General features: G+C 32.0%; 1 protein-coding gene across 1 annotated transcript in view; it reads right to left on the bottom strand.

Moving 5' to 3' along the window:
- LOC132757788 (uncharacterized) overlaps positions 1 to 14,986 on the bottom strand; it is a gene marked incomplete at its 3' end in the record, with an annotated part of 30,307 nt that extends 15,321 nt beyond the window's left edge. Inside the window, exons 1-4 of the mRNA XM_060749175.1 lie at positions 14,885 to 14,986; positions 14,185 to 14,436; positions 723 to 806; positions 438 to 556 (exon numbers count right to left, since the gene is read on the bottom strand). Coding sequence (XP_060605158.1) covers positions 438 to 556; positions 723 to 806; positions 14,185 to 14,386 — 405 coding nt within the window. The remainder of the gene's footprint in view (positions 1 to 437; positions 557 to 722; positions 807 to 14,184; positions 14,437 to 14,884) is intronic.
- Positions 14,987 to 15,281: the final 295 nt, after the last annotated feature.

The following is a 15,281-nucleotide window of genomic DNA, read 5'->3' as shown; positions in this document are numbered from 1 at the left end:
AACCGGAAAATGCCAACGATATGCACAACTATACTAGGTACTGATTATTCCTATAAAGTTTGGATGAAATCGCAATAGTAGTTTATGAAGAGTAGTCCGGACAAGTTTTGTGACGTACAGACAGACGACGTAGAAGTAATCCATATATCTCATCATTGCTCCGTAGAGGCGACACAAAAACAAGGCGAGATGAATATCAACAAACAATGCGCATGTCTCTAAGTCTGAACTGTTCTTTTGATTAAACTTTATTTGTGAGGTACATTTCATCAAGCTTTCCGTTAATTCGAATATACATAACATTTTACCAAAATTTGGCAACATATCAGTGTTCTATGGTAATCGAAAAATTTGATCAAGAGCGCTATTCAATTAAACTTGCAAAAAAGGTGTGTTTTCCTGACCTTATAACGGAGAAAGTTTGCCATTGGCGTTACCTTTATCAATTTGAAATTTGTTTTCAGCATTCCAAACGTAACATTGCTTTCGATTACATCTGATTCTGTGTAGATTTTGTCACACGTCGCTATACTCAATTTCTTCATCTTTGATTTTCCTGTAATACAAACCGTTTTCATAGAAAAATACAAACTAACTTCACAAAATAGTTTTTATATCGACACATACATGATATAATTATATGATAATTTATAAAATACTGCAAATGTGCTGTTGATGTTACTATGCATTTATGTAAAGCTAAATGTGTCATAATATTATACCTGTCTCGTAAACTGAGATGTTCGGAATGATTCCGTACGAATCATATTCAGAGAAGGTTGTTTGTTTTTTTCTATCTCTAAAACCTGAAATGATTACAAGTATAATTAGCAACACAGAGCATTACTTAAAGAGCATCGCATAGGCGTAGCAATATACACCCAAATGCAATTTGTTTCAAGTAATTAAAATTTACAGTTATCAAGTATAATATATTCTGGATGTCGCTAATCGCGAGAGAAATTCTTTACAGGGCATTGTCCTAACATTTAATAGTTGTATTATCAAGCTTTAGATGTTTACATTTTGTTAATATCCAGAAAAATAGTTATTTTTTCCAGGACTTTTCATTGGTTAATTGAGGAAAAACTCATCACCATTTTTGGATCTAGCTTTTTGGTGTTTTTGCACACGGCTCTAAAGATATTGACTTTGGGCGTTGCCTGAATTTTTTGGAGTGAAAAAGAGACTTAAATAGAAGTTACATCTAAAAAGTAATAAGAATACAAGAGAAGAAAAATAATGTTAAAATTTTGGATAATCAAAAATATAGAACTGTTAAAAACTGTTTAAAAGGTAGAAAAAATAAAAACTGTGAAAAGTTGAACTGTGTTAATTTTAATGTGGCGGAAAAACAGATAATATATCACGGGTCGCTACATAAATTGGTCCCGCGAACCGGATAGAGGATACAGGATAGATGACTGTTCCGGATAACTGTAAAGCAAAATATAAATAAACGGATTATATATATATATATATATATATAAAGAGTTAAAAAAATATTATAGTAAAAACTGGGAAATACATATATGGAATTAATTGGAAGGTTATTCGTCCTAGTCATAAACAGTCATTAAATAGTTTTTAAAAAATCACGGAACAAAAGCAGTGAAGTGTATAAAACAACAATAACTACTATGACAAAAACTACAACAAAGAAAAATAAACAGCATATTTAAAAAAATAAAAATCAGGAAAAAAAATCAGGCGAAAAGTCCAGGGATTTTCCAAGATCATATTTCTACAAAGATTTCATGAAAAAAGGCCCAAGTAAAAATATATTCGGCATAAGCTCTTCATTATCGAAAGGGTTGTTCAAAAAGTTAAGCGTAAAAGAAAAGTATAAATATTTAAAAAAGAAAAAAAAATGACAGAAAAAAATATGACAGCACAGAACCTATTAGTGAAATGGACTCACATTTGAAATTGCGGTATGTTAAAGTCGTATGGACACGTTTTAGAAATAAACTGAAAGATGAAATTGAAAAAGCATCAGAATTGTAAACCGGAGATTCTGAGGAATATGTTTTGAACGGAAAAATAGAAAGTGCTTCGTCATTCATGGACAAAATTAATTTATATCGAGAAAAGGTAGAGAAGCAAAGTGAAAAACTAGTATTATCAATGGTAGATAGCGATGAAATCGATACGATTGTGGATGATGACTGCAGTTTGTGTTCCAGTGCAATGGACATATATGTAGAATTGAAATATTTCTTGAGTAAGCTGTATCATGCAAAAGAAAAAATAGAAGAACAACCACAGGAAGATACAGACACCCATATGTTAATACAACTACAACAAAATATGCAACAATTGATATATTCACAAATGAATCAGCAAGAACTTGCAAAAAGGGCAGAATACGAAAAATTGTCAGCAGTAAAACTACGTATAATAGATATGATATCTTTCGCAGGAGATAAAACAAAATGGATTGAATTTTGGGATTATTTTCAAAGTGTTATTCACAAAAACAAAACAAAATATCAGATGTTGAAAAATTTACCTAGTTGAAAGGAAAGTTATATGGGGAAGCAAAAAGGTCTATCAGTGGATTAGCAATGACGAATGACAATTACCAACAAGCTATTGATATTTTAAGAAAAAGATTTGGAAATTTTAAACAAATCATAGAAATTCACTACAAAAGATTAATCAACATTCCACCAGTTATAAACAAAGTCAGCAATTTAAGGATTTTCCTATATGAAGTAGACCAACATTTTAGAAGTTTAAAAGTATTTGATCAAATTATTAAACAAGAAATTATAGTATCATTTGTCAGGTCAAAACTACCGGGAGATGTCTTGTTGCACTTGGAAGTGCAGAAAGGTGTTCATGAAAAATGGACAAGTGAAACTTTGAGCAAACAACTTAATGATTTTATTGTTGCAAAAGAAAGAGCTTTGAAAGAGTCAGCTAATCAAAAATCAAAGTGTCATTAACAGTACAGTTTATGGAGGAAACAACTTCAGAGGGAGTCGTACGTCACATGACGTTAATGATAGAATGAAACAAAGCATAAAACAAAAATCAAATGAATAATCTCATCTAAAAAAACACATCTGCTGCAGCACTTACAGCAAGAGCGAAAACTGTTTCTAGATATCAACCACTGAAAAAATGTCGCTACTGCTCAAATATTCATTGGAGTGATTAATGTAAAATTATGCTACCGTAGTTTATAGAAAGAAATTATTAAAAAAATCATGCTTCTAGTGTTTGAGGGTCGGTCATCAAGCAAGAGAATGCAAAACAAGAAATAAATGCTACCATTGCAAGATAGTCAATGTACATCACAGCAGTTTATGTCCGCAAACATTTTAACCGCTATTCAAATCTTATGAAAACGTCCAAATGGTCGAAGAAAATTAGAACGAAAACCATGATTACCCAAATATTGAGCCAGGTCTTCTTTCACCAAATGAAACAGTTTTGATGCAAACAGCAACAACACAAATACGAAATAAAGAAAAAGAAAAATTTGAAAACGTCAGCTTATTGTTAGATTCCGTCACAGGACATATGTTTCAGAAGACTTGGCAACTAGATTAAACCTAAAATCTACAGGAGAACAAAAAAATACAGGTGATAACTTTTGGGAGTAAAAATCCAAAGCTTATCAAGACAAAAACCACAACATTACAATTAAAAAAGACAAATGGACAATATATATCAATTACTGCAAACATTGTACCAAATATTACAGGAAATATCAGTAGAAAAAAATATAAACTTGACGTCACAGAAAAATTATGAACAATTGACTCAAAACCTTACAACGACAGATTGTTTACCAGCTGAAAGTGAAACTGACAGATTAGACTTGCTAATTCGAAATGATTATTATTTGGACATTGTAAAATCAGATAAAATTGAAGTGCAGTCTGGACTCTATCTATTGTCATCATGTTTATGATGGATATAAACTGGCAGATCAAAAGTAAATGAAGATGAAATGTCAAATCACACTGATGTGAACATGTTGATTCTACAATATTGAAGTTCAGAATCAAATCTATTCACCAGCGTAGATGAAGCTTTGCCAACAAAACATGAATTAGAAGATTTATGGAGTATTGAGTCACTTAAAATCAAACCTGTTGAAAATTCCGAAGATGGATATCATGTCAAATTTTAAGGAAACATTACAAATATCATAAGGACGGTATTATGTGAATTGGCCATGGAAAGAAAACAGGAATGATGTACCTACCAACCGTGAACTTGCATTAGGGAGGCTTTAATCAACAGTAACAAGACTACACAAACGACATTATTTGATGGAAAAGCTATGATAACGTTATAAAAGATCAGTTACAAAAAGATTTAATCGAAAAAAATTGATAATACATCAGAAAACAAACAGCATTAAACATTATCTGCCACACCATGCTGTTCCTTACTCCCGAAAAAAACAACTACAAAATTGAGGGTCGTTTATGATGCATCGGCAAAGACAAAATCAACAAATAAAAGTTTGAATGACTGCCTTTACCTTGGAACCATTATGATACATGATTTATGTCAAAAGTTATTGAGATTCAGACTACATCATATATGTATAGTTGCAGATATTGAAAAAGCATTTTATCAAGTAGGATTACAGACAAAAGCTAGAGATGTCACAAGATTCTTATGGTTAAAAGATATTGAAAAGGGAATGTCAGACATATCAAATGTAGAAAAATATCGATTTTGCAGAGTGCCTTTTGGAGTTATATCTAGTCCATTTCTATTAGGTGCTACAATTGAATGTCATCTTGACTCTTTTGAAAACGAAATTGCATCAAAACTGAAAAAATGTTATTTACGTTGATAATCTTATCACAAATACAATGACAGAGGGGGAAGCAATAAATTTTGTACAATTATTCGAAAAGAATGTTCAATGAAGCGTCAATGAATTTGAGGGAATGGTAAAACAAATAACGAAAATGTAAAAAACTATATTCGTTCGGAAGATAAGTCAAATTCTAGAATTAGCAAGGTACTTGGACACATGTGGGACATTGAAAATGACTGACTTGGATTAGGCACTTCAAATCTGTTTAGCAAGAAACTAAATGTTACAAAAAGGATCGTATTAAAGCAAGTTGCATCAATATTTGATCCGTTAGGTCTGTTTACAATGCAAGGAAAGATATTTATTCAAAAAACTATGGAACAGAAAGCTTGACTAGGATGAAAATGTTAACGAAAGGGAATTAAATTGTTTGTTTGTTTGTTTCATTTTACACCTTTTCCCAACAGTATTTCAGTCAAAAAGAATGGAGTATAATAGAACAACACTTAGAAAAACTAGAGTCAGTGAAAGTAAAGAGGTGTCTTTCAACGTAAAACAATAAAAGCATGTAAAAAACTACTTGGAATGTTTTACAGATGCATCGAAGAAAGCTTATGCTGCGGCAATATATTTGATATAAGAAACTAAAAATACGAGGGAGTAAGATGCATGGAATACGTTACAAAAGGGTTGAAAATTAATTTACACGGAAGGTATTTGTTTCCAGACTCACAATGTGTGTTAAAATGGATTAAAACAGAAAAAGGACTTAATGTGTTTGTAAAAACAGAGTAACAGAAATAAAAAGTCATAGAGACATTGTATTTGGTTTCATATCTGCAAACGAAAATCCAGCTGACATTGGAAGTAGAGGAATTACAGCAAATCAGCTAGAATATTGCAAGTTATGGTGGCATGGACCTAAGTGGCTATCACAACCAATCAATTTGTGGAAAAACAACAAAGTGAATGAAATGATGCATGACTGTCCAGAAAAAGAATGTATGTCAAAAATAAAGAATAAAGAATCTATGATGATATCACAAACAAAAAATGAATGTGATATTGATTGTAGTACGTCGTTTGGAATAAACAGTGAAAATTATTCAACAACTTCAAAATTGTTTCGGGTGACTGCATATGCACAAAGATTCATCAAAAAGTTGAAGAAATGTGAACAATTGAAAATGGTTCAATAAAAATAGATGAATTAGACTGTGCAGAAAAACAGTGGATTTTACACATTCAGAAAAAAAAGGGTATAAACAACGTATTTGAATTGATTCAAACAGGGTCGAGTTTAAATATAAAACAACAGCTTACAGTCTACATAGATAAAAATGGCTTACTTAGATGTAAAGGCAGACTTGAAAACATAAATCTTAGTGAAACAGCGAGATATCCATATCTACTGCCAGAAAATGATCATGTTACTCGTTTAATCATTGAGAGGGTCAATAAAAAGCAGCTTCACAGTGGATTAACTCAAACGTTAAGTGAATTGAGATACAAGTATTAGATTTCAAGAGGTCGCGCTACTGTACGCGGGGTGTTACAAAAGTGTATATTATGTCGCAAAACGGAAGGCGGTGCATGTAAAATGCCGCAAATGTCAGCCTTGCCGAAAGGACGTGTGACAAAGGCTGGGTTAGATTACTTAGGGCCACTCATGATAAAAACTAATTGGGAACCTAAAACGGTTTGGATTTGTTTGTTTATGTGCCTTGTTACACGTGCGGTACATCTAGAAATCGCAATGGACTGTCAACAGAAGAGTTTTTATCAGCATTGCGTCGATTTATTGCACGACGAGGGGCTCAAAAGGAAATTATTAGTGACGCTGCAAGTCACTTCAAATTGGCTAAAAATACTCTAGAATTAATTTGGCAGAAAACAATAAAATGTGATGAAGTCCATAGTTATGTATCAGATTGTGGAATAAAATGAACTTTTATAGTAGAAAGGGCAACTTGGTTTGGAGGATTTTATGAACGATTAGTTTGACTAGTAAAAAGGTTATTGAGAAAAACATTACCGGGGTATGTAACAAGTTGTTGACAAATATTCAGTTACAAACGGTAATCAAAGAAGTAGAAAGTGTGCTTAATTTAAGACCACTTGTTTATGTTGACAGCGATATAAATTCAACAATTACATAAACACCTGAACATTTTTAACACTTAATCCTAAAACTGGGATATTTGAAGTTGATGTTGGTGAAAGTGATCCTGATTATGATCCATATAAAAGTTCAGCCAAAAGAATGTTAAAAATATGGAAAAAGGGACAAAACCTTTTGAATCAATTCTGGAAAATTTGGTATAAGGAATATTTGCTAAGCTTACGTGAACGAACTCAAACAATGTTGAAGTCTCTTCGCATACAATCTATGTTTCAACCAAATGTTGGTGATATTGTTTTAATAAAAGATGAGATACCAAGGGGATCGTGGAAACTAGGGCACATTTCTAAACTGGTTATTTCAAAGGATTGCGAACGTCGTTCTGCTAAGGTCAAGTTAGCGAGTGGAAATACAATTAGGAGACCTATTAATCAACTTTATCTGGTCGAAGTCTCTGGGGAGAGAACAAACGAACAAAAAAAAGGATACAAACATTCAAAAATCTAGGTCCGAACAGCCAGTTCTAGAGACAGCGAAACATACAAAATGAACAGCTGCAGTAAAAGCTAATGCTAAAATAAAAGATTTTTATAAAAAGGATTAAGTATAAATGAAAAGATGAAACGAATAGTGACAAAATTTGTAACTAATGCTTTCTGTAAAGTGTAAATAATGTTTATGAAGAATTCTATTGGATTTACTATATTCACTTACTTTATAATACTTATATTGTGCTTAGATTATAGTACATAATTAATTTACATGATAGTGGATGTTACATTTCAAAACGTTTGGATTTATAAAAAACGAACTGGATGTTTAGTACTTGAATTTAGGACTTTATCATTACGCCATCTCACAAGTGACAATTATTTTGGAGTTCATATATTGTGATAAAATACAAAATTTGAACTGTTTAAATGACAGAGATAATATGTTTCGATAAAATGTATTCATATTTCATATTATTATATCATTGTACCATAGAGCTTTATATGCATTATATAATTGAATGTATATTCACTGTATCATACTTACATATTTCAAAATACAACTTAAAAATCATTGTAAAGAGCCGAATTATAAATGTTTTGAACTTTTAATTTAAACAAATTTGAAAACTCTTTATCAATTATCAGTTATAACGTAACATTTTGTAAATTTTGTCTTGGTGGGAAGTGTCGCTAATCGCGAGAGAAATTCTTTACAGGGCATTGTCATAACATTTAATAGTTATATTATCAAGCTTAAGATGTTTACATTTTGTTAATATCCAGAAAAATAGTTACTTTTTCATTGGTTAATTGACGAAAACTCATCACCAGTTTTGGATGTAGCTTTTTGGTGTGTTTTGCACACGGCTCTAAAGATATTTACTTTGGGCGTTGCCTTGATTTTTTTGAGTGAAAAAGAAACTTTTGTAGAAGTAACATCTAAAAAGTAATAAGAATAAAAGAGAAGAAAAATAATGTTAAAATTTTGGAGAATTAAAAATATACAACTGTTAAAAACTGTTTAAAAGGTAGAAAAATAAAAACTGTGAAAAGTTGAACTGTGTTAATTTTGATGTGACGGAAAAACAGATAATATATCACGGGTTGCTACACTGGAGACCAATTTATAACATTTTTCCGGAACATGTTTTATTTTAACAATAATTATAAAGATCCATATTGATACATGTCAACTTAGATCTATGATCTTTTGAAATGAATATTTAGAGATATCTGTACATGTTACAGCTTTCGCCGTCGAGTTCAAATCACGACCTAAAAGGACTAAATTTGAATAACAGCGTGGTAATTATTCACCATTATGCAATTGTCTCGGAGTATATATAGTGACTGAAAACAACAATAATGTTGGTTTTTAAGTGATACAAAACCAAAGAAACATACAGATAATAGTATACAAGAAATTCAAGAGCACAAACTATAATGCCTACAAAATAATTGAAAATCAAAATGCTATGCTTACAAATAATTCTTTTTATTCCTGTCTCTTTAAAATTATAACATCAATTCTCGATCAAACATCCATTTTAAGACATGTATACCATATAAATATGCGTACATGTGAATTGTGTATTACCTACAACCCCGGCTCACCCCCAAAAGTGAACTGATTTTTGGAACTACTTCAGGGTTCTTCTATGTAATTATACATGCCAAATAACTAAGATCTATGCATTGTAGCTTTATATTAGAATAGGAACATGCAAATAAGTTTTCCTAAGTATGTGACCCCTGGGACAGGGACAATATTGAGCATAATTGATTTATAGAACTTCTGTAGATGTCAACAATGCATCGATGCGTGCAAAATATCTAATCTTTGACATGAATATAATATTTTGGGCATGTGAAAATGTGTTCTTATTTCCTCCCTTTATTTAAAGCTTTTAAAATTCAGTCATTCAAAAATTCAGTGGTAGTCATGAGTAAACCTTTTGCAGCCTTTTATTTTTGGTTTTCTTCCTTTGAACATAATTCTGTTTTAATGTATTATCAAACAGGAACAGCAACTTTATAACAACCATTCAGATCACATCAGTCTTTGAATTAGAGAAATACTGCCCACAATATGGCCAAACAGAGGTAACATTGTAAATTAAGAACTACCAGTACTTCAGACATCATTCATGTCCAAAGTTTGATAAAGTGCCTTTATCATTTATAACTAATTGTTTTTCAGTGACTTAGCGTTCATTGAGCGCCGCCTTTCCTTGTTGATCTTGTTTATCATATTTTAGCATATTTTAAGTAACATCTCTTTGAATAAATAAGAATATCTTATTTCAAAAAATTCAGTCAAATGAACCTACGATATCCCCAATAATTAATTATAATCTTAACAGAAAAAATATCTTAAAATGTAGTTTGATACATAGAAAGGTGTAAAATGATAGAAGTTTTAAAATATCAACATAAATATTAACATAATAAAATAACTTATCACATAAACCGCGACGCAGGAGTGTAATAAAGCCATTTAATAAAAACCATATTACACTAGTGTAATAACACTTTGGCGTGACGTCATTTGCGCTATATAGAAACATAGCGTTAAAGCGCGCTTATGTAAGCGTTACACTATGGGCAAGTCACTGAAAAAATACTAATTTTAGCAGTTTACTGTTTTTATTTAATATATGTGATAAAAAGAATATTATATTCGTGAAGATTCAATACTAAATTTATTGAACGAGTTAAATAAAACAATATTATGCTCGCCAAAGGCTCGCATAATATGATTGTATTCAACTCATTCAATAAATTTAGTATTAAACTGCACTCACTCAATATCTTCTATATAATAAATGGTGCCACTTCAAAATTGCCACCAATTATTGGACAGATTTACAATTCATAACAGTAATAAATGTGTTCACACCAATTAATAAATAGTTTGATGTTATTATAAGTTATTTATCATATGCTTAGTGAAGAATTCTAAATAGTCTGCTCATGTTTATTATTTTAACTTTATAGAGTTATGAACCAGAATTGTTTGGGGTCGATTTGAGCTGCCTTATGAGTTTGATAAGACACTTTTAATTGAATTTCATGCGAATATTGACTTTTTGTCCTCTCTAAAAACTTAATATTCTCTCACTTATATATATGAGAAACAAATTGAAAATTTGGTAGTTGACTTCTATGTTCCGTTCCTGCTTCTGTATATCAAATATACAGGCGACTAAGGTACACACTATTAAATACAATCTTGAAGAATTGGTTGAATGTTTAATTACTGGGAATAAGAACCGTAAATAAATAAGTTTCAACAAAAGAAATGTTTCGGGTTTTGCTCTTTCATCTGACTTTCTCTGGTTCATGTGTCGGCGACTGCTAGAACATGACAAGCAGACTGTTCCAAGTTGGGCTGGCTGGATCTCTCTAGCCTCTGAGTAACAAGATCAAACATCCTCTTCAGAAGAATACATGCCCGAAGAACAAAAATGTCATTGTCCAGAAAATTCCGAAAATTTCAAGTGTTTCAAGAGCTTTAAACCAACAGTTCACATGTTTTACTTTTGATTTGGCTGCTGCAAAAAGGCATATTCTATAGTATGGCAAATCCAACTAAGTACAGTGATACTATTATACATTGATGGTCTTTTTGTTTTCAAGGTTCATGCCTAGGGGCGACTGGAAAAAGGCTTTGTGGAAGTGGTTTCTCTGAAATCCTGATAGAGTAGAGTGAATGTATTAATGTGTAAACAGTTGAAGCTCTCGAAAGACTGCTTTTTGAAGTTATGCAAATCTACAACCCTAGTGCATTGGAAGATATCAAACAAGCGTTCAATGTGCTAGCTGAGAATCAAAGACATGAACACCTTGAAGATGTGTTAGCTAATGATTTTGTCATTGAACTTTTCGAGAGGTATCAAGGGTTCAAGTCAAATGTCAGAAAATGTCACTTAGGGAAGATGGCATAGTTTTGAATGGATTTATTGTTAAGATTTGGCTGGTTCTTCGTTTTATGAGAGCCACGATGGAAAATGATATTGACGTATACATATCAACATTATAAAATATGCTACATTTATTCTTTGTATATGATCATCAGAGCTATGCAAAATATATATCTGTCTATTTTTCTTATGTTTAATAAATTGATTCAACACACCCAGGATCAAGAAAGCTTTTATAAAATAATAGATTCAGTGTCAGCAGATCAAATGTGGCCTGTGCCCGTAATGTTGTTAATATAATATTGAGCAAATAATAAACAAAGATGCAAAGTCTCGTAGAGGTATAATAAAATTCAGCAGAAACTTTGCTGCCTACTACAGATGGAGTCAAACACAACACTCGAGAGCAAGCTAGATTGAAGCCAAGTTCCGCATGGCCGGCATATCATCAGCAGATTCTTCTACACACATTGATACACAACCAGCAAATATAGCTGCATTTGAAAAAAAAATGTAACGAAACTCAAAGAATCAATAACTAACTTTATGAATCCATTTGCAACAGATAATAGGAATGTGTTGTTCTGTTTAAGTTCAGGGACTCCTGCACCAGAGAAGATCGAAACGAGTCTGTTTGTGTCACCAAAATAGACTTGAAGCACACAAAAAGCTCACCCAAGAACGTGTGGTTGATAAAATCGTTAATTTTTATGCTCCACTGAAGAAGCAAAACTTAAAAACCTTTGCCAATACAAAGAAAGTTGAGAAAGTTAAACAAACAAGAAGAAACAATCTTGTCGAATTTAAGGCCGCTGGCATTGTCTTCGGTCAGTTTATCATGTTATCAGAAGACAATGACATTATCCTTGAAAAGACACTAACATACCCGCTTAGACCAGACCCTTGGTCTCTAGCTACAGCAAATGTCTTACCAACAAAGACTGACAAGGCATAACCAATACATGATATCGAAGGCGATTATACAATGAACAGAGGCCAGGTAACAAAAACATAATACACATCTCTATCTTCAAGCATTTTCTTGTCTTCCTTCAATCCTGATTTTTTTTTTTTGAGATTTACCAAAATGTGAGCGTGTGACAGATACGTACAAAGCAGAATTTATCAAATCTGCAGAAAGGTTACGAAGAGGAATGAGTGATACATACATGATAAAAGACAACAAAACCAAAATTTTGCAAGACTGGAAAGGTATTTAGTAATAATAATAAAAATAAGAAACAATTGATAAGATTGATATTAGAGGAATTTTCTAAAGATAAATATGCAGGGAAATTGGCCGGAATGAGAATCTTGTGCTTATGAAGAGACATAGGGATGCCTCCAAAGTAAAGATAGAAAAATAGAAGAAAACCGATTCCACATCTACATAAAACTCAGGAGGAAGCTGATACCAGAATTATGCTACATAATGCAACATGCGGCTAAAAATGATGACAAAGCAATAATATTAATTGTACGATCTCCTGATACTAATGTTATGGTATAACTTCTAAGTTAGCTGTATTGTAAAACATTGGAAGGGGAGGGGTTAACTTCTATAATATTCTACAAAGAACTTTTATATAATTAAGTGATGTTTTGCTTTTTTACACAAAACCACAATGTTTATATTAAAATGTTAATAAATTAATAGGAAATTGGCGGCCATTTTGAATTTAGCGGCCATTTTAAAAAGTAATAACATCAATTAATTATAAATTAAATCATTTTAGAGACCGTGACTGTGATCTAAAACAAAAACCGATCACATAACAATTCATTTGGTTGAAATATTAATGGTTATTTCAATTAGGCTGTTTATTAAAAAATTGTGACATGGGCAGATAATTCACATTGGCTTTTGTCTTAATGGTAAACGTTTAAGTCAGAAAACAAGTTGCAAATGTCTTTCTATATGTTTATCTTTAAAACTACATAGGTCCTATAAAATACCCAGAGGGGGTAACCTTTTCCATTTCTATCTCAGACTCTATATCTCCCTTTGTAATAAGGATTTGAAATGAGTCATGGTGTGACATTGAACACGACCAGAGAAAACCCAAACCTACGCTCTGCACATCATCTCAGTAATATTATTATTTCTGGCAAATAAATTTCCAACAATCGGCTATATAAGATACCGAATAATGTTATTGATAAAAAATTATTGTGACCTTTACCTTGACCTGAGGAAGGTCAAACCTGCACTCTGCACATGGTCTCATTGTGGTTAGCATTTCTGAAAAGTAGTTCCAACTTTCTTTCACTGGTTCAAAAGATATAGACCAGACACAAAACTCATTTGTAACTTTATAAATCAATTAATCCCTAGGACGGGCCAAATATGATGTCAGGAAGCCCTGCAAACCGTCTAATTATAAGTAATATTCCTGCAAAAAGTTTAAATATCTTTTTATCTGTTCAAAAGATAATGGGCGGACATTGAAACTGATACCAAATGACTAAGATTGACCTTAACCTTGACCTTAGAAAGGTCAACTCTGCGCTCTGCACATCGTCTCATTATTGTAAACATTAAGTTTCCATTTCCACCGGTCCAAAAGTTACATAGACCGAACACGAAATCAGTTAACAGACGGACGGGCGGACAAACAGGTGCACAACATATTACGCCGAGATGTTGTTTCACAGGTATGTCCCAGACAGACATCCGGGCGGACGGACAAAGCGGCGACTATATGCTCACCCTGAACAAATGATTTTTATTCATTTAATCATTCGAAGATATCTTGGTAAAAACCAAATTCATAAAATAAGGTGTTTGTAGCAGAGAATATCATATAGTAGTGTATGTTATTAGTTATCATAAATAAAATAAGAAAAGAAAACCTGTTGGGCATTTCTCTCCAATCTTGAAAATGGTATATCTTCCAGGAATCCAACTTTCGGTGTCAAGTTCAGCATCATTTCGCATTTTAACACATAGCTTTATTTGCCTCTTCTTCTCCGGTTTATTGTTTTCAATTCTCAAATCTAATACGCTATGTGTCCATCCACGACTCCCAGACTCTGGACACCCGTATTGTGACATAGAAATTGCAAATGGACCTGCAGGCCATAGACTTGCCTTGTCATGTGACCCTGTCAAACAAAAGGGTCGTTGTATTTTTATTTGGAGAAGTTTGGGCAACTGGTCAAAACTATTGATCTCTAGTTTTTTTAGGGTTTTTTTTCAAACTAGATTGCATTAAAAAAGACGATTATAATATAGTTTGTATTGTATTACTAGCGAAATATATTCAAGCCAATGAGGTTCAGATAATTCGTGTCAATAGCACGAGCTTCACCTGTGACCATTCAACTAAAGAGGTATTCTAGTTATATAATATACGATCTATATCAATAACGTATATCTTATCCTATATTTTTCAAAATCTAATTACACATATTGATTAATCACATTATTATTATAAAAATTAAAGATTATTGATGTTGTGCACAAGATCAAAAACACGCAAAACAAATAAGGAATTGTAAACTTGAAATGTACTTAAGATACATGTAAATATATACATTATTTATGTTTTACCTTTGCTTAAATTAAGCGCCTCGCACAAGACATTGTCCGATATTTGTTTGCATCTAGAATATTGAAAGTTTGTATTTTCCTCAACAAACTTCTGCTGTGCAAAAACTGGAAAGAAAATCTAAACATAAGCGTTGAATGGAATTCGATACGATTTTAGTCAAAGGGGAAAAATCTGCGCATTTGAACAAATAAGATTTATGCAAACTATACTGATAGTTATGTTATGATGAACTATATTTCAGGGTGGTTACCAAATGTAACGGATAGAAAATCAAAAACATAATTTGAATGGATATCCTTTACTTAAAATCATGCTCCCTTTTATAAAATGAATTACCAATCCAATTATATGTAAACTGACTGATTTTCTTAAGTTTTCTCAAAATGAATATTCAGA

This window comes from Ruditapes philippinarum, unplaced genomic scaffold (genome assembly GCF_026571515.1).
Source record: "Ruditapes philippinarum isolate M1 unplaced genomic scaffold, ASM2657151v2 ctg9069_1_1_1_1, whole genome shotgun sequence".
Taxonomy (NCBI): Eukaryota; Metazoa; Mollusca; class Bivalvia; order Venerida; family Veneridae; genus Ruditapes; species Ruditapes philippinarum.
This window is presented reverse-complemented; position numbering and strand designations above follow the sequence as displayed.